The sequence below is a fragment of the Salvelinus alpinus genome, chromosome 12, assembly GCF_045679555.1.
Source record: "Salvelinus alpinus chromosome 12, SLU_Salpinus.1, whole genome shotgun sequence".
NCBI classification, from domain to species: domain Eukaryota; kingdom Metazoa; phylum Chordata; class Actinopteri; order Salmoniformes; family Salmonidae; genus Salvelinus; species Salvelinus alpinus.
This window is the reverse complement of record NC_092097.1, coordinates 58364091-58391400: the sequence shown is the minus strand read 5'-3', so window position 1 is coordinate 58391400 and position 27310 is coordinate 58364091. Positions and strand designations below refer to the sequence as shown.

General features: G+C 45.0%; 2 protein-coding genes across 2 annotated transcripts in view; one reads left to right on the top strand and one right to left on the bottom strand.

Annotated features, from left to right (window-relative positions):
* The window catches only part of raf1b (Raf-1 proto-oncogene, serine/threonine kinase b), a 13443-nt gene extending 4658 nt beyond the window's left edge, over positions 1-8785 (top strand). Inside the window, exon 4 of the mRNA XM_071334620.1 lies at positions 7857-8785. Coding sequence (XP_071190721.1) covers positions 7857-8003 — 147 coding nt within the window. The 3' untranslated portion in view covers positions 8004-8785. The remainder of the gene's footprint in view (positions 1-7856) is intronic.
* On the bottom strand, positions 8611-27310 carry mkrn2 (makorin, ring finger protein, 2). Its single transcript, XM_071336942.1, has 8 exons — positions 27176-27310; positions 26554-26682; positions 25875-26071; positions 18403-18734; positions 17841-18055; positions 15195-15305; positions 9645-9789; positions 8611-9560 (listed from the first exon to the last, which is right to left on the bottom strand). The coding sequence occupies exons 1-8, from the start codon at positions 27199-27201 to the stop codon at positions 9405-9407; spliced, it is 1311 nt and encodes a 436-aa protein (XP_071193043.1). The 5' UTR covers positions 27202-27310; the 3' UTR covers positions 8611-9404.

The following is a 27310-nucleotide window of genomic DNA, read 5'->3' as shown; positions in this document are numbered from 1 at the left end:
TTAACAGCTTCTACCCCCAAGCCATAAGACTGCTGAACGATTAGTCAAATGGCTACCTGGACTATTTACATTGACCCCCCCCCCATTTGTTTTTACACTGCTGCTACTCGCTGTTTATTATCTATGCATAGTCACTTCACCCCTACCTACATGTACAAACTTCCTTCTACTAACCTGTACCCCTGCACATTGACTCGGTACCGGTACCCCCTGTATATAGCCTCGTTACTTTATTGTTACTTTTTACAAATTATTTTTTACTTTAGTTTATTTGGTAAATATTTTCTTAACTCTTTCTTGAACTGCACTGTCAGTTAAGGTCAACACCTGTTGTATTCGGCACAATTGACAAAGTTTGCTTTGGATTGAATGGCTGACTGACTGGCTCCTATGTGCAGGCTGGCTGGCTGACTGACCCATGTGAAATGACTGACTGACTGGCCCCTATGGACTGGCTCGCTGACTGGCCCCTATGGACTGACCTGCCCCTATGGACTGACCCCTATGGACTGACTGCCTGGCCACTATGGACTAACTGGCTGGCCCCATGGACTGGCTGACCCTATGGGCTGGCTGAGTGACTGGCCCCTATGGACTGACTGGCCCCTATGGACGTACTGGCTGGCTGACTGGACCCTATGGACTGGCTGGCTGACTGGCCCCTATGGACGGACTGGCTGGCTGGCCCCTATGGACTGACTGGCTAACTGGCTAGCCTCATGGACAGACTGGCCCCTGTGGACTGGCTGGCCTTTATTGACTGACTGGCCCCTATGGTCTGGCTTGCTGACTGACCCATATGGAATTACTGGCTGACTGGCCCCTATGGACTTCCGGAGTGATTGGCCCTTATGGACTTACTGGCCCTTACGGACTGGCCCCTATGGACTGGCTGACTGACTGCCTGGTCCCTTTGTACTGACTGGCTGACCCCCATGGACAGACTGGCACCTGTGGACTGGCTGTTCGACTGACTGGCCTTTATTGACTGACTGGCTGACTGGCCCACGTGGACTGGTTGACTGACTGGCCCCTATGGTCTGGCTTGCTGACTGACTGGCTGACCCATATGGATTTACTGGCTGACTGACCCATATGGATTTACTGGCTGACTGGCCCCTATGGACTGCCGGAGTGATTGGCCCCTATGGACTTACTGGCCCTTACGGACTGGCCCCTATGGACTGGCTGACTGACTGACTGGTCCCTTTGTACTGACTTGCTGACTGACTGGCCCCTATGGACTTGATTGGCTGGCTGATTGGGCTCTATGGTCTGATTGGCTGACTGACCCCTATGGACTGACTGGCTGGCACCTGTGGACTGGCTGGCTGACTTTCCCCTTTAGACTGGTTGACTGATTTACTGGCCTGGCTGACTTACTGGCCCCTATGGACTGGCTGACTGACTGACTCATATGGACTGACTGGCCATTATGAGCTGGCTGACTGACTGGACCCTATGGACTGGCTGGCTGACTGACTCCTATGGACTGACTGGCCATTATGGGCTGGCCGACTGACTGGACCCTATGGACTGGCTGGCTGGCTGACTGGCCCCTATGGACTGACTTACTGGCTGACAGGCCCCTATGGACTGGCTGGCTGACTGACTCCTATGGACTGACTGGCCATTATGGGCTGGCTGACTGACTGGCCCATATGGACTGGCTGGCTGGCCGACTGGCCCCTATGGACTGACTTACTGGCTGACTGGCCCCTATGGACTGACTGGCTGACAGGCCCCTATGGACTGACTTACAGGCCCCTATGGACTGACTTACAGGCTGACTGGCCCCTATGGACTGACTTACAGGCCCCTATGGACTGACTTACTGGCTGACTGTTCCCTATGGACTGACTTACTGGCTGACTGGCCCCTATGGACTGACTTACTGGCTGACTGGCCCCTATGGACTGACTTACTGGCTGACTGGCCCCTATGGACTGACTTACTGGCTGACTGGCCCCTATGGACTGACTTACTGGCTGACTGGCCCCTATGGACTGACTTACTGGCTGACTGGCCCCTATGGACTGTCCGACTCCTATGGGCTGATTGGTCCCTATGGACTGACTTACTGGCTGACTGGCCCCTATGGACTGACTTACTGGCTGACTGGCCCCTATGGACTGACTTACTGGCTGACAGGCCCCTATGGACTGGCCGACTCCTATGGACTGACTGACTGACTGACTCCTATGGACTGACTGGTCATTATAGGCTCAGTGGGCTCTTTGGACTGGCTGGCTGACTGACTGGACCCTATGGACTGGCTGGCTGACCGACTGGCCCCTATTGGCTGACTGACTGGCCCCTATAGCCTAACTGGCTGACTGACTGGCCACTATGGACTGGCTGACTGGCCCCTATGAAGTGACGAGCTGACTGACTGACTGGCCCCTATGGACTGGCTTACTGGCTCCCGTGGACTGGCTGAATGGGCCCTGTGGACTAACTGGCTGGCTGACTGGCCCCTATGGACTGTGGCTGACTCCATATTAGAACTACCCCTGACACTAACCCTGTGTATATTAGAACTACCCCTGACACTAACCCTGTGTATATTAGAACTACCACTACCCCTGACACTAACCCTGTGTATATTAGAACTACCCCTGTCACTAACCCTGTGTATATTAGAACTACCCCTGTCACTAACCCTGTGTATATTAGAACTACCCCTGACACTAACCCTGTGTATATTAGAACTACCCCTGACACTAACCCTGTGTATATTAGAACTACCACTACCCCTGACACTAACCCTGTGTATATTAGAACTACCCCTGTCACTAACCCTGTGTATATTAGAACTACCCCTGTCACTAACCCTGTGTATATTAGAACTACCACTGACACTAACCCTGTGTATATTAGAACTACCACTACCCCTGACACTAACCCTGTGTATATTAGAACTACCACTGACACTAACCCTGTGTATATTAGAACTACCCCTGTCACTAACCCTGTGTATATTAGAACTACCCCTGTCACTAACCCTGTGTATATTAGAACTACCCCTGTCACTAACCCTGTGTATATTAGAACTACCCCTGTCACTAACCCTGTGTATATTAGAACTACCCCTGTCACTAACCCTGTGTATATTAGAACTACCCCTGACACTAACCCTGTGTATATTAGAACTACCACTGACACTAACCCTGTGTATATTAGAACTACCCCTGACACTAACCCTGTGTATATTAGAACTACCCCTGACACTAACCCTGTGTATATTAGAACTACCCCTGACACTAACCCTGTGTATATTAGAACTACCACTACCCCTGACACTAACCCTGTGTATATTAGAACTACCCCTGTCACTAACCCTGTGTATATTAGAACTACCCCTGACACTAACCCTGTGTATATTAGAACTACCACTACCCCTGACACTAACCCTGTGTATATTAGAACTACCCCTGTCACTAACCCTGTGTATATTAGAACTACCCCTGACACTAACCCTGTGTATATTAGAACTACCCCTGTCACTAACCCTGTGTATATTAGAACTACCCCTGACACTAACCCTGTGTATATTAGAACTACCACTGACACTAACCCTGTGTATATTAGAACTACCCCTGACACTAACCCTGTGTATATTAGAACTACCCCTGACACTAACCCTGTGTATATTAGAACTACCCCTGACACTAACCCTGTGTATATTAGAACTACCACTACCCCTGACACTAACCCTGTGTATATTAGAACTACCCCTGTCACTAACCCTGTGTATATTAGAACTACCCCTGACACTAACCCTGTGTATATTAGAACTACCACTACCCCTGACACTAACCCTGTGTATATTAGAACTACCCCTGTCACTAACCCTGTGTATATTAGAACTACCCCTGACACTAACCCTGTGTATATTAGAACTACCCCTGTCACTAACCCTGTGTATATTAGAACTACCCCTGACACTAACCCTGTGTATATTAGAACTACCCCTGTCACTAACCCTGTGTATATTAGAACTACCCCTGTCACTAACCCTGTGTATATTAGAACTACCCCTGTCACTAACCCTGTGTATATTAGAACTACCACTGACACTAACCCTGTGTATATTAGAACTACCACTACCCCTGTCACTAACCCTGTGTATATTAGAACTACCCCTGTCACTAACCCTGTGTATATTAGAACTACCCCTGTCACTAACCCTGTGTATATTAGAACTACCACTGACACTAACCCTGTGTATATTAGAACTACCACTACCCCTGTCACTAACCCTGTGTATATTAGAACTACCCCTGTCACTAACCCTGTGTATATTAGAACTACCCCTGACACTAACCCTGTGTATATTAGAACTACCCCTGACACTAACCCTGTGTATATTAGAACTACCCCTGACACTAACCCTGTGTATATTAGAACTACCCCTGACACTAACCCTGTGTATATTAGAACTACCCCTGACACTAACCCTGTGTATATTAGAACTACCCCTGACACTAACCCTGTGTATATTAGAACTACCACTACCCCTGACACTAACCCTGTGTATATTAGAACTACCCCTGACACTAACCCTGTGTATATTAGAACTACCCCTAACACTAACCCTGTGTATATTAGAACTACCCCTGACACTAACCCTGTGTATATTAGAACTACCCCTGTCACTAACCCTGTGTATATTAGAACTACCCCTGACACTAACCCTGTGTATATTAGAACTACCCCTGTCACTAACCGATGGCCAACGCCAGAATGAATCCGTTTCCTGGCATTTCTTTTTTCCACGTTTATATGTATAAAAATAAACAAATCAATAATTAAGTGCAATTAATTTAATTAGTAATTCAGTACATTGTATTTATGGAGTGCCTTTGTTACAGAAAGCATTGGTGTTGGAACCCGGGAAAGATTTAAAATCCCAACCAACCACCAAGACGCACAGTCAGCAAGATTTAGTATTATTTTATTTAACCTTTATTTAGAACAAGCAAGCAAGATGCATGGTCAAATGAAGAAAACATCAGTAGCCTAAACATTACAAGTGGCAAGTGTGCTTGATAAGTGAAAATCAGCACAAAAGCAATAAAGGCATTAGGAATATGTGTTGATATGACAGCATGTCACATAGTCTGAACAACGACAGCTGTGGAGTGCGTTGCTGATTTTATTTCTTGCTGGAGATGTAGCCTGCTCCCTCAGTGATGACGTTTTGTCCGTAGAATTCTCACCGGCTTGTTCTATTCCACAAGGTGCTGTCTGTTTCATTTTATTTGGTGGTGGCGTGGGAAGGCGTAGGTTCAGGTTGAGGTCAGAATAATACTCATCAGAGATGTCATCATGATTACATTCTTCCCCACCATCGGAGTCGTTTTCATTCACATTTTGAAGCAATGCTAACGAGTGCATCCATTCATCTTGGTCATCTTGCCATTGTAAATTATGCACGTTCTCACTGTGTACTGCAAGTAGGCCGGAGTAGGCTGATGGAGTTGGCTGATGGAGTACATAACATTTTGAGATAGTTAGAATAGATCCATACAAATTCATTCACATTTGGTGATTACATAATTATGCATATTTCGCTTCCCCTCGCTCACCAACTCATCCATTCTCCCCCATCGCTTCCCCTCGCTCACCAACTCATCCATTCTCCCCCATCGCTTCCCCTCGCTCACCAACTCATCCATTCTCCCCCATCGCTTCCCCTCGCTCACCAACTCATCCATTCTCCCCCATCGCTTCCCCTCGCTCACCAACTCATCCATTCTCCCCCATCGCTTCCCCTCGCTCACCAACTCATCCATTCTCCCCCATCGCTTCCCCTCGCTCACCAACTCATCCATTCTCCCCCATCGCTTCCCCTCGCTCACCAACTCATCCATTCTCCCCCATCGCTTCCCCTCGCTCACCAACTCATCCATTCTCCCCCATCGCTTCCCCTCGCTCATCAACTCATCCATTCTTACCATCATACACCCATCATACTTTAGCCTACTTCATTCATCTCTTATTATAAGCTGTTATTATATGTGTGAAATTAGTTTCGGTTCACTTTCGAAGCGATTTCCAACTGGGTACAGGCATCTTCAACTATCGGTAGAAGGAGGGGAGCAGGCCCTACTGTAAAAAGGAGGAGCAACAGGGAAAAGCATATACAGTTGAAGTCGAAAATGTACATACACTTAGGTTGGAGTCATTAAAACTTGTTTTTCAACCACTCCACACATTTCTTGTTAACAAACTATAGTTTATCTACTTTGTGCACGATACAAGTAATTTTTCAACAAAAGTTTACAGATTATTTCACTTATAATTCACTGTATCACAATTCCAGTGGGCCAGAAGTTTACATACACTAAGTTGACTGTGCCTTTAAACAGCTTGGAAAATTCCAGAAAATGATGTCATGGCTTTAGAAGCTTCTGATAGGTTAATTTACATCATTTGAGTCAATTGGAGGTGTACCTGTGGATGTATTTCAAGGCCTACCTTCAAACTCAGTGCTTCTTTGCTTGACATCATGGGAAAATCAAAAGAAATCAGCCAAGACCTCAGAAAAATATTGTAGACCTCCACAAGTCTGGTGCATCCTTGGGAGCAATTTCCAAATGCCTGAAGGTACCACGTTAATCTGTACAAACAATAGTATGCAAGTATAAACACCATGGGACCACGCAACCATCATACCACTCAGTAAGGAGACGCGTTCGGTCTCCTAGAGATGAACGTACTTTGGTGCGAAAAGTGCAAATCAATCCCAGAACAACAGCAAAGGACGTTATGAAGATTCTGGAGGAAACAAGTACAAAAGTATCTATATCCACAGTAAAACAAGTCCTATATCGACATAACCTGAAAGACCGCTCAGCAAGGAAGAAGCCACTGCTCCAAAACCGCCATAAAAAAGCCAGACTACGGTTTGCAACTGCACATGGGGACAAATGTCGTACTTTTTGGAGAAATGTCCTCTGGTCTGATGAAACAAAAATAGAACTGTTTGGCAATAATGACCATCGTTATGTTTGGAGGAAAAAGGGGAATGCTTGCAATGATGAGTCTTTCTGTCGGCGCGTGTCTCAGTCAAATAAATGATCCATATTTAAATATTTTATTTGGACGGGCCAGATGGTACGTTAGGGCGGGTCAGGCCCCCCCATAACACCGGCCTTGCACTAACCCTGACAGGTACGAGACATCAGTCGGTTGCTGTGCTACTCACACGGGGAATGTTGTTGTAGTCAGTTGAATGACTGTTGTCGTAGTCAGTCAGTGACCAGAGACTGTTGAATGAATGTTGTAGTCAGTGACCAGACTGTTGAATGAATGTTGTAGTCAGTGACCAGACTGTTGAATGAATGAATGTTGTAGTCAGTGACCAGAGACTGTTGAATGAATGTTGTTCTAGTCAGTGACCAGAGACTGTTGAATGAATGTTGTCGTAGTCAGTGACCAGACTGTTGAATGAATGAATGTCATAGTCAGTGACCAGAGACTGTTGAATGAATGAATGTTGTCGTAGTCAGTGACCAGAGACTGTTGAATGAATGAATGTTGTCGTAGTCAGTGACCAGAGACTGTTGAATGAATGTTGTCGTAGTCAGTGACCAGACTGTTGAATGAATGAATGTCATAGTCAGTGACCAGAGACTGTTGAATGAATGAATGTTGTCGTAGTCAGTGACCAGACTGTTGAATGAATGTCATAGTCAGTGACCAGAGACTGTTGAATGAATGAATGTTGTCGTAGTCAGTGACCAGACTGTTGAATGAATGTCATAGTCAGTGACCAGAGACTGTTGAATGAAGTCATAGTCAGTGACCAGAGACTGTTGACAATAATGGCTGTCTTATTTCTTATCTAGATCCTGTCGTCTATTGAGTTGCTGCAGCATGCTCTGCCTAAAATCAACCGCAGCACCTCCGAGCCGTCGCTACACAGAGCAACACACACGGAGGACATTAACATCTGCCCTTTGACCTACACACGCCAACCTACCGCTGTGTTCTAGACCCACACCAACCTGCCTTTGGCTTCATCACAAATGGCACTGTATGCACCAGAGTCTCATAGTGCTGCCTTGTAGGGCTCTGGACAATAGAAGTGCACAAGGTGCCATTTTAGACTGTCTGCAAGGTCGTCTCCCATCAGGCTGCCTGTGTCCTAGCCTGGACCCACCCTGCCTCAACATGCTACCAGGCATGCTTAAGGAGCAGTAACCCCACTTCCTAATCAGTTACATGTTAAAGCACATTCTGTCCCAACAATCTACTCACAAGATCAGCATCGAGTAAAGATTTTTTTTATTGCAATTGATGCTATTTCTCTCACTGATGTGAGGGTGTTTCTGAACATAATGTCCGCTAATTTGGCAAATCATTTTATGTCAGCGTCAAAATGGCTGTGTGAGTGGACATGCAGAGTGTTGTAACTGTTTCCTGGCTACACACATCCATGTAGGACTGTCCTACAGGGTATTGGATCATGGTATATATAGATGAAGAGCTGCTGTCGTGTTAGGCAAAGGCTATTCAATCATGAAGTTGTTTTAACATTAAATGATTTTCATGTTATCTATTAGCTTGCCTTCTAGGATAAATATTGTACTTGAACAAGCATTATAAACCTGAAAGATTATTTTATTAAAATACAATGAATAAACAAAGCCAAATATCTATAGACTGAAACAGAACACACGCCATGGTTGTGAAGTAATATGTCAGGCCTTATCCAAGTTATTCCATTCATTAACCCATAGGTTATACAGCGCTGTCAAACATTTGATTTATTCAATGAATGGACTCCTATTGGATAAATACAAGGAAGCCAACATAGTAATGAATGATTAACCATAGAATATACATTAAACACTGTAGCATAATATCCAGACTCCCTGCTATAGGTTAGTCCCCCCAGGCAGCGTCACTCAACAATAGATGTCTGCTTTATTCTCTTACTATAGATGTGGGATAAGGTCAATATTACCATTTTTATTTTATACCGATAAAGTTGCTAAACCTCAATGTGAGAATCCATCAACACTAAACAGTTCCTCTAGGAGGAACTAGCTATCTGGACAACAGAAATGTAAATGTCTAAATTAACACGCCGAAATTGAGTCAAACAGACTTGTGTGCATTAGTTAGATGTTTCTCCTGTAACACCACTATCATGTTGTCGCCTGGCTGAAGGCTGATCTATATGACCGCATCTAAAGCATATCAAAACCATTACAGCTCTATGTACAGATTTACTACTTTCCACACAAATGTACCATGATTAAAAAAAGCCTCAAACCATCAACATGAAAGGCTTACTAGTGAGTACATGTTATTCTCCAGTGTTGTATGTTTGAGCCGTTGGGCAGAGTGCTGGACTGGGTAACGGGTAGTTTGGGCCCCAGGTTGAGGGCTCAGGGCTCTGCAGACACCCCGCTGCTCTCCTCCCTTCCTGGACCAGACATCTGCATGAAGAGTTCTCTCAGTTCGCTGACCTCGTCTTGCGGCTGGGCAACGCTGCGCTGCTCGCGTTCCTCAATGAAGTCCCACAGACGCACAGAGTTCAGGAACTACAACCCAACAACACACAGAAGATCTGTTATCATGATGCTAGTTAAGTATTGTATTGGCAGTAGCACCATATCTTATCGTACCCTCACGTTCCCCTCAGAGCCCAGCTGCTTGCGGGGTTTATCCGGCTCGGCTCGCGTTCCGTCGGGGTAAGCATGCATGTAGAAACACTTCCCTCCAAACGGACAGGTTCCCCGACCCTGGTCAAAGTATTTACACGGCTTCTTACTGCAAGAAAAAACAGGACAGGTGTTGGAACTAGGACACTTGGCAGGGTTAGGGGCCTCATTTAAAAAACATTGCTTAGGCACAAAACATGCATGCGCAAAGGTTGGCATTTATAAAAACTGAACTTGACATGAATCGGTTTATCCTCCCGCAAACTTTAGACCATGCGCACACACAGTTTCGTGGTTGAAATATTGCATTGCAAGAAGGCAAAAGTAGTAGCCTAGTAGTGGCAGCAGCCTGTAGTAGTAGTATGCGCAGCCTAGAGTAGTAATAGCAGCCTGTAGTAGAAGTAGCAGCTTAGAGTAGCAGCCTAGAGATGCCTAGAGTAGTAATAGCAGCCTGTAGTAGCAGTAGCAGCTTAGAGTAGCAGCCTAGAGATGCCTGTAGTAGTAGTAGCAGCATGTAGTAGTTAGTATGCTAGAGCAGTAGTAGCAGCCTGTAGTAGCAGTAGCAGCCTAGCAGCAGCAGCCTAGAGATGCCTGTAGCAGTAGTAGCAGCATGTAGTAGTTCGTATGCTAGAGCAGTAGTAGCAGCCTGTAGTAGCAGTCTAGCAGCAGCAGCCTAGAGATGCCTGTAGCAGTAGTAGCAGCATGTAGTAGTTAGTATGCTAGAGTAGTATTAGCAGTAGCAGCCTAGTAGTAGCAGTAGCAGCTTAGAGTAGCAGCCTAGAGATGCCTGTAGCAGTAGTAGCAGCATGTAGTAGTTAGTATGCTAGAGCAGTAGTAGCAGCCTGTAGTAGCAGTAGCAGCAGCAGCAGCCTGTTGTAATAGCCTAGAGAAGCCTACGGTAGCAGCCTAGAGGCCTGGTGTGTTTACAGACATATTCAATCGCTGTCCCCACATGCTTCAAGATGGCCACCATTGTTCCTGTACCAAAGATAGCCATTTAGTTCAGTTATCACCCTGTAGCACTCACTTCTGTCATCATGAATTGCTTTGAGAGACTATTCAAGGATAATATCACCTCCACCTGAGACCCACTTCAGTTTGCATACCCGCCCACAGACGATGCAATCACAATTCCCCTATCCCATCTGGACAAGAGGAATGCTGTTCATTGACCACAGCTCAACATTCAACACCATAGTACCCTCAAAGCTCATCATAAAGCTGGAGGCTCTGGGTCTCAACCTCGCCCTGTGCAACTGGGTCCTGGATTTTGACGGGCCGCCCCCAGGTGGTGAGGTTAGGAAACATCTCCACTTCGCTGATCCTCAACACTGGGGCCCCTCAGCCCCTCCCTGTTCACCCATGACTGCGTGGCCATGCACGTGTCCAACTCAATCATCAAGTTTGCAGACAACACTACAGTGGTAGGCTTGATTACCAACAACGACGAGACGAGGGCACTCGGAGTGTGGTGTCAGGAAAACAACCTCACTCAACATCAACAAAACAAAGTAGATGATCGTGGACTTCAGGAAACAGCACCTCCCTAGTCACATCGACGGGACAGTAGTGGAGAAGATGCAAAGTTCTGCCAGTTCTCTGACCTCCTCCCTATAGGTTGTTTCATTGTTGTCGGTGATCAGGCCTACCACTGTTGTGTCATCAGCAAACTTAATGATGGTGTTGGAGTCGTGGGTGAACTGGGAGTACAGGAGAGGACTAAGTACACATCCCTGAGGGGCCCCAGTGTTGAGGATCAGCGTGGCAGGCGTGTTGCCTACCCTTACCACCTGGGGGTGGCCAGTCAGGATCCAGTTCTAGAGCGAGGTGTTTAGTCCCAGGGTCCTTAGCTTAGTGATGAGCTTCGTGGGCACTATGGTGTTGAGCGCTGAGCTGTAGTCAATGAACAGCATCCTCACATAGGGGTTGCTTTTGTCCAGGTGGGAAAGGGCAGTGTAGAGTTCGATTGCATCATCTGTGGATCTGTTGGGGCGGTATGCGAATTGGAGTGGGTCTAGGGTATCAGGGATTATGAGGTTGATGTGAGACATGACCAGCCTTTCAAACCACTTCATAGCTACCAACGTGAGTGCTACGGGGCGATAATCATTTAGGCAGGTCACCTTTGCTTCCTTGGGCACAGGGACTATGGTGGTCTGCTGAAACACATGGGTATTACAGACTCGGTCAGGGAGAGGTTGAAAATGTCAGTGAAGACACTTGTCAGTTGGTCTGCACATGCTTTGAGTACACATCCTGGTAATCCGTCTTTCCCCGCGGCTTTGTGAATGTTGCCCTGTTTAAAGGTATTGCTCACATCGGCTACCAATAGTGTTATCACACAGTCGTCCGGAACAGCTGGTGCACTCATGCATGCTTTAGTGTTACTTGCTTCAAAGCGAGCATAAAAGGCATTTAGCTCGTCTGGTAGGCATGCGTCACTGGGCAGCTCGCGGCTGGGTTTCCCTTTGTAGTCTATGATAGTTTCCCACAAATACCTAGGTGTCTGGTAAGACTGTACTCACATTAAGCATCTCCCATGCAAAATTAAATCTAGAATCGGCTTCCTATTTCCTACATGCTGCCAAACATACCCTCGTAAAACTGACCATCCTACCGATCCTCGACTTCGGCGATGTCATTTATAAAATAGCCTCAACACTCTACTCAGTCTATGCAGTCTATCACAGTGCCATCCGTTTTGTCACCAAAGCTACATATACTACCCACCACTGCGACCTGTACGCCCTCGTTGGCTGGCCATCGCTTCATACTCGTCGCCAAACCCACTGGCTCCAGGTCATCTACAAGTCTCTGCTAGGTAAAGCCCTGACTTATCTCAGCTCACTGGTCACCATAGCAGCACCCACTCGTAGCACGCATTTCTCACTGGTCACCCCCAAAGCCAAATCCTCCCGTGGCCGCCTTTCCTTCCAGTTCTCTGCTGCCAATGACTGGAACAAACTGCAAAAATCACTGAAGCTGGAGACTCATATCTCCCTCACTAGCTTTAAGCACCAGCTGTCAGAGCAGCTCACAGATCGTTGCACCTGTACATAGCCCATCTGTAAATAACCCATCCAACTACCTCACCCCCATACTGTATGTATGTATTTATCTTGCTCCTTTGCACCCCAGTATCTCTATTTGCACATTCATCTTCTGCACATCTACCCTTCCATTGTTTAATTGCTATATTGTAATTACTTCGCCACCATGGCCTATTTATTGCCTTACCTTACCTCATTTGCACTCACTGTATATACACTTTTTTCTTTTTTTCTACTGTATTATTGACTGAATGTTTTGTTAGCTCAAATCAAATCTATTTATATAGACCTTCTTACATCAGCTGATGTCTCAAAGTGCTGTACAGAAACCCAGCCTAAAACCCCAAACAGCAAGCAATGCAGGTGTAGAAGCATTCCATGTGTAACTATGTGTTGTTGTTTGTGTCGAACTGCTTTGCTTTATCTTGGCCAGGTCGCAGTTGCAAATGAGAACTTGTTCTCAACTAGCCTACCTGGTTAAATAAAGGTGAAATAAATATAAAAAAATGAGCTGAAATAAAAGATCGCAAATGTTCCATACGCACAAAACGTTATTCTCTAAAATGTGCACAAATTTGTTTACATCCCTGTTAGTGAGAATTTATCCTTTGCCAAGATAATCCATCCACCTGACAGGTGTGGCTGATTAAAGAGCATGATCATTACACAGGTGCACATTGTGCTGGGGACAACAAAGGGCCACTAAAATGTGCAGTTGTGTCACACAACAATGCCACAGATGTTTTGAGGGAGCGCGCAATTGGCATGCTGACTGCAGGAATGTTCAACAGAGCATTGAATGTTAATTTCTCTACCATAAGCTACCTCCAACGTTGTTTTAGAGAATTTGTCAGTAGGTCCAACCGGCCTCTCCACATCCAGCTTCTTCACATGCGGGATGGTCTGAGGAGCCACCCGGACAGCTGATGAAAATGGGCGTTTGCAAAACCGAATTTATGCACAAACTGTCAGGGAAGCTCATCTGCGTGCGTGTCGACCTGACTGCAGCTCGGCATAGTAACCCGTTTCAGTGGGCAAATGCTCACCTTTGATGGCCACCTGCACGCTGGAGAAGTGTGTTCTTTACAAATGAATCCCGGTTTTACTGTACCGGGCAGATAGCGTCATGTGGGCGAGCGGTTTACTGATGTAAACGTTGTGAACAGAGGGCCCCATGGTGGTGGGGTTATGGTATGGGCAGGCATAAGCTAAAGACAACGAACACAATTGCATTTTATCAATGGCAATTTGAATGCACAGAGATACCGTGAGGAGATTCTGAGGTCGATTGTCGTGCAATGTATCCGCCGTCATCACCTCATGTTTCAGCATGATAAGGTACAACCCCATGTCGCAAGGATCTGTACACAATTCTGGAAGCTGAAAATTCTTCCACGGCCTGCATACTCAGACATGTCACCTATTGAGGATGTTCTGGATCGACGTGTATGACAGCGTATTCCAGTTTCCACCAATAGCCAGAAACTTTGCACAGCCATTGAAGAGGAGTGGGACAACATTCCACAATCAACAGCCTGATCAACTCCGAGAAGATGTCGCGCTGCATGAGGCAAAATGTGGTCACACCAGATACTGACTGGTTTTCTGATACATGCCCCTACTTTTCTTTGGTAAGGTATCTGACCAACAGATGCATATCTGTATTCCCAGTCATGTGAAATCCATAGATTAGGGCCTAATGAATTCATTACAATTGACTGATTTCCTTATATGAACTGTAACTCAGTAAAATCTTTGAAATTGTTGCATGTTGTGTTTTTGTTCAGTATGTGTATATACCGTACATACATACCAGTCAAAAGTTTTAGAACACCTACTCATTCAAAGGTTTCCTTATATTTTCTACATTGTAGAATAATAGTGAAGACATCAAAACACATATGGATCATGTAATAACCAAAAAAGTGTTAAACAAATATTTGAGATTCTTCAAAGTAGCCACCCTTTGCCTTGATGACAGCTTTGCATTCTCTCAGACAGTTTCTTGAAATTTTCCGTATTGACTGACCTTCAAGTCTTAAAGTAATGATGGACTGTTGTTTCTCTGCTTATTTGAGCTGTTCTTGCCATAATATGGACTTGGTCTTTTACCAAATAGGAATATCTTCTGTATACCACCCCTACCTTGTCACACATCTGATTGGCTCAAACACATTAAGGAAAGAAATTCCACAAATTAACTTTTAACAAGGAACACCTGTGACTACCTCATGAAGCTCGTTGAGAGAATGCTAAGAGTGTGCAATGCTGTCATCAAAGCATGAATACTTTGAAGAATCTCAAAATAGAAAATATATTTTGATTTGTTTAACACTTTTTTTGGTTACTACATGATTCAATGGTTTATGTCATCACCATTTTACAATATAGAAAATAGTAAAAATAAAACCCTGGAAGGAGTAGGTGTGTCCAAACGTTTAACTGGTACTGTGTATATACATACCTGACTCCAGACTTGAAGTCCTCTATCAGTCTGTTCTTCTCATCCTGGTCCTCCACCCAGTACACACTAGGGATGACAAACTCAGACACCACTCTGCACTCTGGACACGACCTGGAGAGAGAGGCACACGGTTAGCCACATCCCTGTATATTATGGCCAGTCATTCTGCTTCACATCACAGTGGCATCCTGTTGTTCAACTAGCTGCAACTCCCTCAAGTTGTCAGTATCACCTGATCATGTGAGTTTCTAAACACAGTAATAACAGTGGAGGCTACACATGGGCTTATACTAGCACCCTGATAGCCATGGTAACAGATGAAACAAGATCAGGGCACATATTCATAAAACATCTCAAGAGTAGGATCTACTCTGATCTATTGCTGATCTAAGATCATAATATTACATGGACTTGATCCTAAATCAGAACTACTCAGTACCGCATATGAATTTGGGTCTAGATCCAGAAACGTAGAAGATGCACTTACTTGATGATCTTGTTTTCAAACTGCTTGGTGTGTATAGTATCTTATTGATGGTGTTTTCAAACTGCTTGGTGTGTATAGTATCTTATTGATGGTGTTTTCAAACTGCTTGGTGTGTATAGTATCTTATTGATGGTGTTTTCAAACTGCTTGGTGTGTATAGTATCTTATTGATGGTGTTTTCATACTGCTTGGTGTGTATAGTATCTTATTGATGGTGTTTTCAAACTGCTTGGTGTGTATAATATCTTATTGATGCTGTTTTCAAACTGCTTGGTGTGTATAGTATCTTATTGATGGTGTTTTCAAACTGCTTGGTGTGTATAGTATCTTATTGATGGTGTTTTCAAACTGCTTGGTGTGTATAGTATCTTATTGATGGTGTTTTCAAACTGCTTGGTGTGTATAGTATCTTATTGATGGTGTTTTCATACTGCTTGGTGTGTATAGTATCTTATTGATGGTGTTTTCATACTGCTTGGTGTGTATAGTATCTTATTGATGGTGTTTTCATACTGCTTGGTGTGTATAGTATCTTATTGATGGTGTTTTCAAACTGCTTGGTGTGTTTAGTATCTTATTGATGGTGTTTTCAAACTGCTTGGTGTGTATAGTATCTTATTGATGGTGTTTTCAAACTGCTTGGTGTGTATAATATCTTATTGATGCTGTTTTCAAACTGCTTGGTGTGTTTAGTATCTTATTGATGGTGTTTTCAAACTGCTTGGTGTGTATAGTATCTTATTGATGGTGTTTTCAAACTGCTTGGTGTGTATAGTATCTTATTGATGGTGTTTTCATACTGCTTGGTGTGTATAGTATCTTATTGATGGTGTTTTCATACTGCTTGGTGTGTATAGTATCTTATTGATGGTGTTTTCAAACTGCTTGGTGTGTTTAGTATCTTATTGATGGTGTTTTCAAACTGCTTGGTGTGTATAGTATCTTATTGATGGTGTTTTCAAACTGCTTGGTGTGTATAGTATCTTATTGATGGTGTTTTCATACTGCTTGGTGTGTATAGTATCTTATTGATGGTGTTTTCAAACTGCTTGGTGTGTTTAGTATCTTATTGATGGTGTTTTCAAACTGCTTGGTGTGTATAGTATCTTATTGATGGTGTTTTCAAACTGCTTGGTGTGTATAATATCTTATTGATGCTGTTTTCAAACTGCTTGGTGTGTTTAGTATCTTATTGATGGTGTTTTCAAACTGCTTGGTGTGTATAGTATCTTATTGATGGTGTTTTCAAACTGCTTGGTGTGTATAGTATCTTATTGATGGTGTTTTCAAACTGCTTGGTGTGTATAGTATCTTATTGATGGTGTTTTCAAACTGCTTGGTGTGTATAGTATCTTATTGATGGTGTTTTCATACTGCTTGGTGTGTATAGTATCTTATTGATGGTGTTTTCAAACTGCTTGGTGTGTATAGTATCTTATTGATGGTGTTTTCATACTGCTTGGTGTGTATAGTATCTTATTGATGGTGTTTTCATACTGCTTGGTGTGTATAGTATCTTATTGATGGTGTTTTCATACTGCTTGGTGTGTATAGTATCTTATTGATGGTGTTTTCAAACTGCTTGGTGTGTATAGTATCTTATTGATGGTGTTTTCATTCTGCTTGGTGTGTTTAGTATCTTATTGATGGTTTTTTCAAACTGCTTGGTGTGTATAGTATCTTATTGATGGTGTTTTCATACTGCTTGGTGTGTATAGTATCTTATTGATGGTGTTTTCATACTGCTTGGTGTGTATAGTATCTTATTGATGGTGTTTTCATACTGCTTGGTGTGTATAGTATCTTATTGATGGTGTTTTCATACTGCTTGGTGTGTATAGTATCTTATTGATGGTGTTTTCAAACTGCTTGGTGTGTATAGTATCTTATTGATGGTGTTTCCATACTGCTTGGTGTGTATAGTATCTTATTGATGGTGTTTTCATACTGCTTGGTGTGTATAGTATCTTATTGATGGTGTTTTCAAACTGCTTGGTGTGTATAGTATCTTATTGATGGTGTTTTCAAACTGCTTGGTGTGTATAGTATCTTATTGATGGTGTTTTCAAACTGCTTGGTGTGTATAGCTGTTATCAACTCACTTGCTGAGCTTGTTTTAAAACTGCTTCGGGAGTATAGAATAGTAGATATCAACTCACTTGATGATCTTGTTCTCAAACTGCTTGGCGCAGCGCCACTGGCGGATGCAGGAGAGGCAGTATGTGTGGCAGCAAGAAGAGAGGATCCCGAAGCGTCTCTCTGAGGCAGCAGCTTTCTCATAAACCACCTCCATACAGATAGAACACACCTTGTCCTGGCTGTGCTGCGCTGCAAACGCCTTCTCCATGTCCGCCTCAAACACCAACATACACATCTGAGGGACAGCCATCACATGGAATGAATCCAGACTTGATCCATATCCAAGCTATTTCATTTATAAATCACCATCATAGACGTTGATTACTTGATATCCAAAAGGACCTATTCATGTTGTTTGTATGACACTCCTACCAGTGCCGTTAGGGTTATGGTGTTGTTTGTATGACACTCCTACCAGTGCCGTTAGGGTTAGGGTGTTGTTTGTATGACACTCCTACCAGTGCCGTTAGGGTTAGGGTGTTGTTTGTATGACACTCCTACCAGTGCAGTTAGGGTTAGGGTGTTGTTTGTATGACACTCCTACCAGTGCCGTTAGGGTTCGTGTTAAAGTATGGGTCCTACCTTCTCGTGAGCTCTCCTCTGCTCAGGGTCGTGTGGGTGGAGCACCTGCAGGCTGCAAATGTCACACAGGTCACCGTGGAGATAGGGGCAGGTGTTTCCGTAGTGACACTGTCCTGCAGCAGCGTAGGGACAGAGCTGTTGCTGTGGGCAGGGGACAGAGACAGGGTAGGGGCCGGCCGTGGCAGAACACTCCAGACTGGTCCTGATGGCGTCCAGGTAGGAATGAGGTTTGGCATGGGCGCTGTTTTCATGGTATTCCGCCCAACACTCTGCCTCGGTTACCTCTGGGCCATCTCCACCATAAGGCATCATTCTGCTGTCACAGCCCTGGGCTGGAACACACACACACACACACACAGGAAAGAGAACAGGATACAGTTGAAGGGAACATACTGTTAAGTTCATGTTTTATGTATCCCTATATTTCTGTTATTACGGGGCTATCACTCAGTCAAGAGTGCGCATGCGCAGGAAGTCGAGTCGTTGATGGACCTAGCCTTGAGTGTAATGGCTACCTTGTAGTGTGTTCATACGGTATAGTCAACTTTGTTAAACTGGAACCTTGTCGTTGTGTTATTTCGAGTTAACACATCCCTCTGGATTATACTGCTGGCTGCATTACATTTGACCTCCTAGTGGCAAACTAAACTACATACTGTAGCTTTCTCTCTCGGCACCAGGGGTTTCTACATACTGTAGCTTTCTCTCTCGGCACCAGGGGTTTCTACATACTGTAGCTTTCTCTCTCGGCACCAGGGGTTTCTACATACTGTAGCTTTCTCTCTCGGCACCAGGGGTTTCTACATACTGTAGCTTTCTCTCTCGGCACCAGGGGTTTCTACATACTGTAGCTTTCTCTCTCGGCACCAGGGGTTTCTACATACTGTAGCTTTCTCCCTCGGCACCAGGGGTTTCTACATACTGTAGCTTTCTCTCTCGGCACCAGGGGTTTCTACATACTGTAGCTTTCTCTCTCGGGACCAGGGGTTTCTACATACTGTAGCTTTCTCTCTCGGCACCAGGGGTTTCTACATACTGTAGCTTTCTCTCTCGGCACCAGGGGTTTCTACATACTGTAGCTTTCTCTCTCGGCACCAGGGGTTTCTACATACTGTAGCTTTCTCTCTCGGCACCAGGGGTTTCTACATACTGTAGCTTTCTCTCTCGGCACCAGGGGTTTCTACATACTGTAGCTTTCTCTCTCGGCACCAGGGGTTTCTACATACTGTAGCTTTCTCTCTCGGCACCAGGGGTTTCTACATACTGTAGCTTTCTCTCTCGGCACCAGGGGTTTCTACATACTGTAGCTTTCTCTCTCGGCACCAGGGGTTTCTACATACTGTAGCTTTCTCTCTCGGCACCAGGGGTTTCTACATACTGTAGCTTTCTCTCTCGGCACCAGGGGTTTCTACATACTGTAGCTTTCTCTCTCGGCACCAGGGGTTTCTACATACTGTAGCTTTCTCTCTCGGCACCAGGGGTTTCTACATACTGTAGCTTTCTCTCTCGGCACCAGGGGTTTCTACATACTGTAGCTTTCTCTCTCGGCACCAGGGGTTTCTACATACTGTAGCTTTCTCTCTCGGCACCAGGGGTTTCTACATACTGTAGCTTTCTCTCTCGGCACCAGGGGTTTCTACATACTGTAGCTTTCTCTCTCGGCACCAGGGGTTTCTACATACTGTAGCTTTCTCTCTCGGCACCAGGGGTTTCTACATACTGTAGCTTTCTCTCTCGGCACCAGGGGTTTCTACATACTGTAGCTTTCTCTCTCGGCACCAGGGGTTTCTACATACTGTAGCTTTCTCTCTCAGCACCAGGGGTTTCTACATACTGTAGCTTTCTCCCTCAGCACCAGGGGTTTCTACATACTGTAGCTTTCTCTCAGCACCAGGGGGTTGTATTTATTATGGATCCCCATTAGCTGCTGCCAAGGCATCAGTTAATTTGACCAGACCCCAGGAAGAGTAAAGCAGTTATGAATGTATTGTAATGTTTTTAAAACGGTATAACAGATTTTACAGCACTAAGTGCGTGCCCTCAGGCCCCTACTCCACTACCACATATCTAAAAGACAAAATCAATGTGTATGTGTTGCATCACAGTCCCCGCTGTTCCATAAGGTGTATTTTTATCTGTTTAAAAACAATCTGATTCTACTGCTTTCATCAGTTACCTGATGTGGAATAGAGTTCCATGTAGTCATGCCTCTATGTAGTACCGTGCACCTCCCATAGTCTGTTCTGGACTTAGGGATTGTGAAGAGACCTCTGGTGGCATGTCTTGTGGGGTATGCATGGGTGTCTGAGCTGTGTGCCAGTATTTCAAACAGACAGCTCGGTGCATTAAACCTTTCATAAATACAAGTAGTGATGACGTCAATCTATCCTCCACTTTGAGCAAGGAGAGATTGACATGCATATTATTCATGTTTGCTTTCTGTGTACATTCAAGGGCCAGCCGTGCTGCCCTGTTCTGAGCCAATTGCAATTTTCTTAAGATCCTCTTTGTGGCACCTGACCACACGACTGAACAGTAGTCAAGGTGGGACAAAACCTGTAGGACCTGCCTTGTTGATAGTGCTGTTAAGGTAGAGCTGGGCTTTATTAATGGACAGACTTCTCCCCATTTTAGCTACTCTTGTATCAATATGTTTTGACCTCAACTTGCTCAATTTCCACATTATTTATAACAAAATTTAGTTGAGGTTTAGGATTTAGTGAACGATTTGTTCCAAATACAATGCTTTTGGTTTGAAAATTTAGGACCAACTTATTCCTTGCTATCCACTCAAACTGCTGCTCTTTGTTAAGTGTTGCAGTAATTTCAGTCGCTGTAGTAGCTGATGTGTATATTGTTGAGTCATCCGCACACAGACACATAGGCCTTAAATCAAAGCCAGTGGCATTAGTAAAGATTGAAAAAAGTAAGGGGGTTACACAGCTGCACTGGGGAATTTCTGATTCTACCTGGAAGAAATTCCACAAATTAACTTTTAACAAGGCACACCTGTTAATTGAAATGCTTTCCAGGTGACTACCTCATGAAGCTGGTTGAGATAATGCCAGGAGTGTGCAAAGCTGTCATCAAGACAAAGGGTGGCTACTTTACTACATGATTCCTTGTGTTATTTCATAGTTGATGTCTTCACTATTATTCTACAATGTAGAAAATAGTAAAAATCAAGAAAAACCCTTGAAATGAGCAGGCGTCCAAACTTTTGACTGGTACTGTATGTTTTTCCAGCAGCAGACTATGATCAATAATGTCAAACGCCGCACTGATGTCGAAAAAAACAGCCCCCAATCTTTTTTGCATCAATTTCTCTCAGCCAATCATCAGTCAATTGTGTAAGTGCTGTGCTTGAATGTCCTTCACTATAAGTGCGCTGAAAGTCTTGTCAATTTGTTTACTGTAAAATAGCATTGTATCTGGTCAAAAAAAAAAATCCAGAAGTTTACTAAGGGTTGGTAACAGGCTGATTGGTTGGCTATTTGAGCCAGTAAAGGGGTCTTTTACTAATCTTAGGTAGCAGAATGACTTTTGCTCCCCTCCAGGCCTGAGGGCACACGCTCTCTAGTAGGCTTAAATTGAAGATATGGAAAATAGGAGTGGCAATATCATCCACCATTATCCGCAGTAATTTTCCATCCAAGTCCTCAGACCCCAGTGGCTTGTCATTGTTGATCGACAATTTTTCACCTCTTCCACACTGACTTTACAGAATTCAAATTCTTGTCTTCCATAATTTGGTCCGATATACTTGGATGTGTAGTGTCAGAGTTTGTTGCTGGCATGTCATGGATAAGTTTGGATAAGTCATTAAAGTAATTGGCAACATCAGTCAGTTGTGATGAATGAGCCATCTGATTCAATTAACGATTGAGCCGAGTTGGCCTTTTCCCCCAGAAGTTTCATTTAAGCTTTTTACTATCATTCATGTAACCTTTATTTAACTAGGCAAGTCAGTTAAGAACAAATTCATATTTACAATGACAGCCAAGGAACAGTGGGTTAACTGCCTTGTTCAGGGGCAGAACGACAGACTTTTACCTTGTCAGCTCGGGGGTTCGATCTGGCAACCTTTCAGTTACTGGCCCAATGCTCTAACCACTAGGCTACTTGCCGCCCCCTTTGTTTTATAGTGTACTTTCCTCTTTTAATTCAGATGATTTCTCGATTTGCAGTACATTTGCCAATCGGTTGTGCAGCCAGACTTATTTGCCATTCCTTTTGTCTCATCCCACTCAACCATAAAATGTTTCAATTCCTCATCAATCCACAGGGATTAAACAGTTTTCTTAAATGGGTGCATGCTTATTAGTAACTGGAATAAGCAATTTCATAAGTGCAAAGTCTGTTTGCTTCTCATTACACACCACGGATCAACAAATATTCTTTACATCAACAACATAGGAATCACTACAAAAAAACGTATTGTATGACCTCTTATACACTATATTAGGCCCAGCCTGTCCTCTTATACACTGTATTAGACCCAGCCTGTCCTCTTATACACTATATTAGGCCCAGCCTGTCCTCTTATACACTATATTAGGCCCAGCCTGTCCTCTTATACACTATATTAGGCCCAGCCTTTGGAACGTTGGTTTACCTAGATATGGCTGCTATGTTGTGATCACCCCATCTGATGGATCTGGATACTGCTTTCAAACACATTTCTGCAGCATTAGTAAAGATGTGAATAATACATGTTGATGATTTCATTTCTGTGCTGTTTGTAACTACCCTGGTAGGTTGACTGATTACCTGAACCAGGTTGCAGGCACTGGTTACAGTTTGAAGCTTTTTCTTGAGTGGGCAGCTTGATGAAAGCCAGTCAATATTTAAATCACCAGATATGATCAGAGAGGGCACAGGGCCAGATATGATCAGAGAGGGGACAGGGCCAGATATGATCAGAGAGGGGACAGGGCCAGATATGATCAGAGAGAGGACAGGGCCAGATATGATCAGAGAGAGGACAGGGCCAGATATGATCAGAGAGGGCACAGGGCCAGATATGATCAGAGAGGGCACAGGGCCAGATATGATCAGAGAGGGCACAGGGCCAGATATGATCAGAGAGAGGACAGGGCCAGATATGATCAGAGAGAGAACAGGGCCAGATATGATCAGAGAGGGCCAGATATGATCAGAGAGAGGACAGGGCCAGATATGATCAGAGAGGGCACAGGGCCAGATATGATCAGAGAGAGGACAGGGCCAGATATGATCAGAGAGGGCACAGGGCCAGATATGATCAGAGAGGGCACAGGGCCAGATATGATCAGAGAGGGCACAGGGCCAGATATGATCAGAGAGGGCACAGGGCCAGATATGATCAGAGAGAGGACAGGGCCAGATATGATCAGAGAGAGAACAGGGCCAGATATGATCAGAGAGGGCACAGGGCCAGATATGATCAGAGAGGGCACAGGGCCAGATATGATCAGAGAGGGCACAGGGCCAGATATGATCAGAGAGAGGACAGGGCCAGATATGATCAGAGAGGGCACAGGGCCATATATGATCAGAGAGGGCACAGGGCCAGATATGATCAGAGAGGGCACAGGGCCAGATATGATCAGAGAGGGCACAGGGCCAGATATGATCAGAGAGGGGACAGGGCCAGATATGATCAGAGAGAGGACAGGGCCAGATATGATCAGAGGGGGCACAGGGCCAGATATGATCAGAGAGGGCACAGGGCCAGATGTGATCAGAGAGGGCACAGGGCCAGATGTGATCAGAGAGGGGACAGGGCCATATATGATCAGAGAGGGCACAGGGCCAGTCTTTTATTAGTGTCTAGCAGAGAGTCAATCAGCTCTTTAAAATCCAGTTTCAACTGTTCAAAACACCCTTCATAATGTCTTTAAAACCCACATGTCCTGGCATAGTACATTCGGGAGCAGCTTAGTAATGTAATTTACTCAAGCTTCGGAAAAGACATTGTTTTTGCACCAGGAATAGTCATTTCTTAACATGGAGCGGCATAAAATCACGGCTGGTGAGGATATCCGCCCACTCCCACTCTTCACAGGATGGTGCAGGCCTCCGACAGATGGAGAAGCCTGCTCAATCGAGGGCAGGGACAGAAGGTTGCCGACGTCGACTTTGAAATCTTGGAAATCGTGGAAGGAGTAGGAGTAGGCACAGCGGCTCCAGACACAGGTAACCCCAGCGTGGAAGGTGCAGGAAGATCAGGCTCCAGACACAGGTACCCCCAGCGTGGAAGGTGCAGGAAGATCAGGCTCCAGACACAGGTACCCCCAGCGTGGAAGGTGCAGGAAGATCAGGCTCCAGACACAGGTACCCCCAGCGTGGAAGGTGCCGGAAGATCAGGCTCCAGACACAGGTACCCCCAGCGTGGAAGGTGCCGGAAGATCAGGCTCCAGACACAGGTACCCCCAGCGTGGAAGGTGCAGGAAGATCAGGCTCCAGACAAAGGTACCACCAGCGTGGAAGGTGCAGGAATATCAGGCTCCGGACACAGGTACCCCCAGCGTGGAAGGTGCCGGAATATCAGGCTCCAGACACAGGTACCCCCAGCGTGGAAGGTGCCGGAAGATCAGGCTCCAGACACAGGTACCCCCAGCGTGGAAGGTGCCGGAAGATCAGGCTCCAGACACAGGTACCCCCAGCGTGGAAGGTGCAGGAATATCAGGCTCCAGGACGGTTTAACTATTCGTTGTTTGCATCCGCTCCAGGCCTCTTGTTGGGAGTGTAGACTGCTTTGCAAGAGGCCGCTGTATTCGGCTTCCACGGCTCGTGACATGCGACCATTGTTGATTGCCAAGTTCCTCTGGCTGTGCTCCTTTGACTCCACTATCAGATGTGGGAGCTCCGGGCAACACTTGCTTATTCCTTCCTGATTTCTGGAATCCTCCAAACAGGATTTTGGGAAAACCATGTAATTTATTGAAAGTTCCTGGAATTTTGCAACCCCAGCGGAGATGCATCCAACAAGCGCGAACGCCGTCCAGCCACCGGCATAGAAAAGGTAAACATTTCACTCTGCGCTTTCCCCAGTTTCTTACGTAGGCTGGCGACCTGCGTGATTAAGGAAGCCACCTCAATACTATAATCCGCGGCAAGCAAACAATTGTCGCATTGGAACTCTGAGTGATCCAGTTTGTCCTGAAACAAAGCGTAGTAGATACAGGTCCTGCCACATTGGAACCGCTCATTTACTTCTCCAGACAAATAGGGCTTCATTGGAAAACTCATCTGGGACTAACTTCGTTAGCTTGATGGCTAACGTTAGGAGCTTAGCGGCTCTTTCAAGCAGACTTTAACTTGTCAGTTAAGCGGGATTCCGGGACAATAGCGGTTCTAGATGTTAAAAGCTAACCGCGTCGCGGAATCCATGCAAAAACAAGTTTGGTATTTGTTTAACAAAGATTGGTTATGTTTTAGTTAAAATAACAAAGCTGAGTGTTTCCAGCATACAGTGTTCAGTACTGTACCTCTATCTCTCAGCACCAGGGGTTTCTTCCCTCCATTGTGCCTGGGTGGGGGTGCAGAGTTGCCTGGATGTCCCGGGACAGCAACACCAGGGGGAATGAATGCCCCAGCAGTGATGGGGTTTCTGTTAGGGAGGTCCATGGGCACACCTCTCCCCCCTCCACCACCACCACCACCAGCCGGCTTGATGTGGTCATACCTACAACACAGAGAGTCACACACCATCATAATAACAGATATTGAACACGATGGTTGGGCTATGTGCATAAAACGGATACAGTGACTGTAGATTGGGGGTTATGTTGTATATTGGTATTGTACTGTTATTTACTTACTGCACTGTAAGCATCATGAGCATTTCGCTGCACCTGCTTTCACATATGATAATCTGTGTACGCGACCAATGAACTTTGATCACCTATGCTGCTGCTACTGTTAATTATCTAGCTGTTGCCTAGTCATTTTATTCCTAATTATATGTATATCTACCTCAATTACCTCGTACCCGGTATATATTGCCACGTTATCATTGTGAATTTATTATGTGTTATTACTTTTCTTTCTCTGTGTTGTTGGGAAGGGCCTGTAAGTAATAATGTCACAGTTGGCCTATTGTATAAACCATTGTGATTTGTAGCCTACATTCCAGCCCATCAGTGTGGTCAGTATGTTGGATCTTACCTGCAGCGGTCTCCGTAGGCACACACACCTCTCTGGTAGAACTTACAGATGGTTGAAGGTTTACTGGTGGTCAGGTCATGAGAGAACATGCACCTATTCCCCTCTCGGCAGACACCATGGAGAAAATACCTGCATAGCAACACAAAAAAACGGTAGAATTAACAGAGGTTAGCTATGATATCTACTGGTAGCTACGTATTGAGGCCTGGTGTTCGGGGATAGAGTCTGATTAGGTTCATATACTGGAGTGATTGGAGGCTACTGGTTAGCAACAGAAACGGTCTGACATCAGCTTCTTGCTGGTAGGTGTCATTCATACACGCTAGCCTAGCTAACTAGCAGCTAATATAGCTAGCTACCGGTAGTTGCACTTTCTAGTGCTAACTAGCAAGTAAAAGCACCAATCGCGTGATTCATGGAAATGTTCACTTTGCACAACACACTGCAGCATGTTTTCACAAATATATCGTACCAGAATCGTTAGCGGCATCCCAGCTAACTTTAGCTAGCTAAGAAGCTAACATTTGCCAAATGCAAGAACTGAAACAGCTCGAAGCAAGACACACACTCAAGAAACACACTCAAGCAACAGTAAAAACAGTAAACACCGGACAAGTTCTACCTGCAGGTGACTTGCTTCGTGTTCATTTTTTATGCTCAATAACATTGGGGCAACGTTATTTATGTTCCCGTTGTCACGTTTGAGTGCAAGCAAAAACTCCCGCCTATAATAAACCCCCAGATTCGATGAACGAAA

Excerpts from the sequence above, each read along its gene's own strand:
- mkrn2 (XM_071336942.1), bottom strand. The coding sequence starts at position 27,201 with ATGAACACGAAGCAAGTCACCTGCAG. Across the intron at positions 18,735-25,874 it reads CCTGGTGCTGAGAGATAGAG|CCCAGGGCTGTGACAGCAGA; the intron begins GTACAGTACTGA and ends TGTGTGTTCCAG. Across the intron at positions 9,561-9,644 it reads GCTCTGAGGGGAACGTGAGG|TTCCTGAACTCTGTGCGTCT; the intron begins GTACGATAAGAT and ends GTTGGGTTGTAG.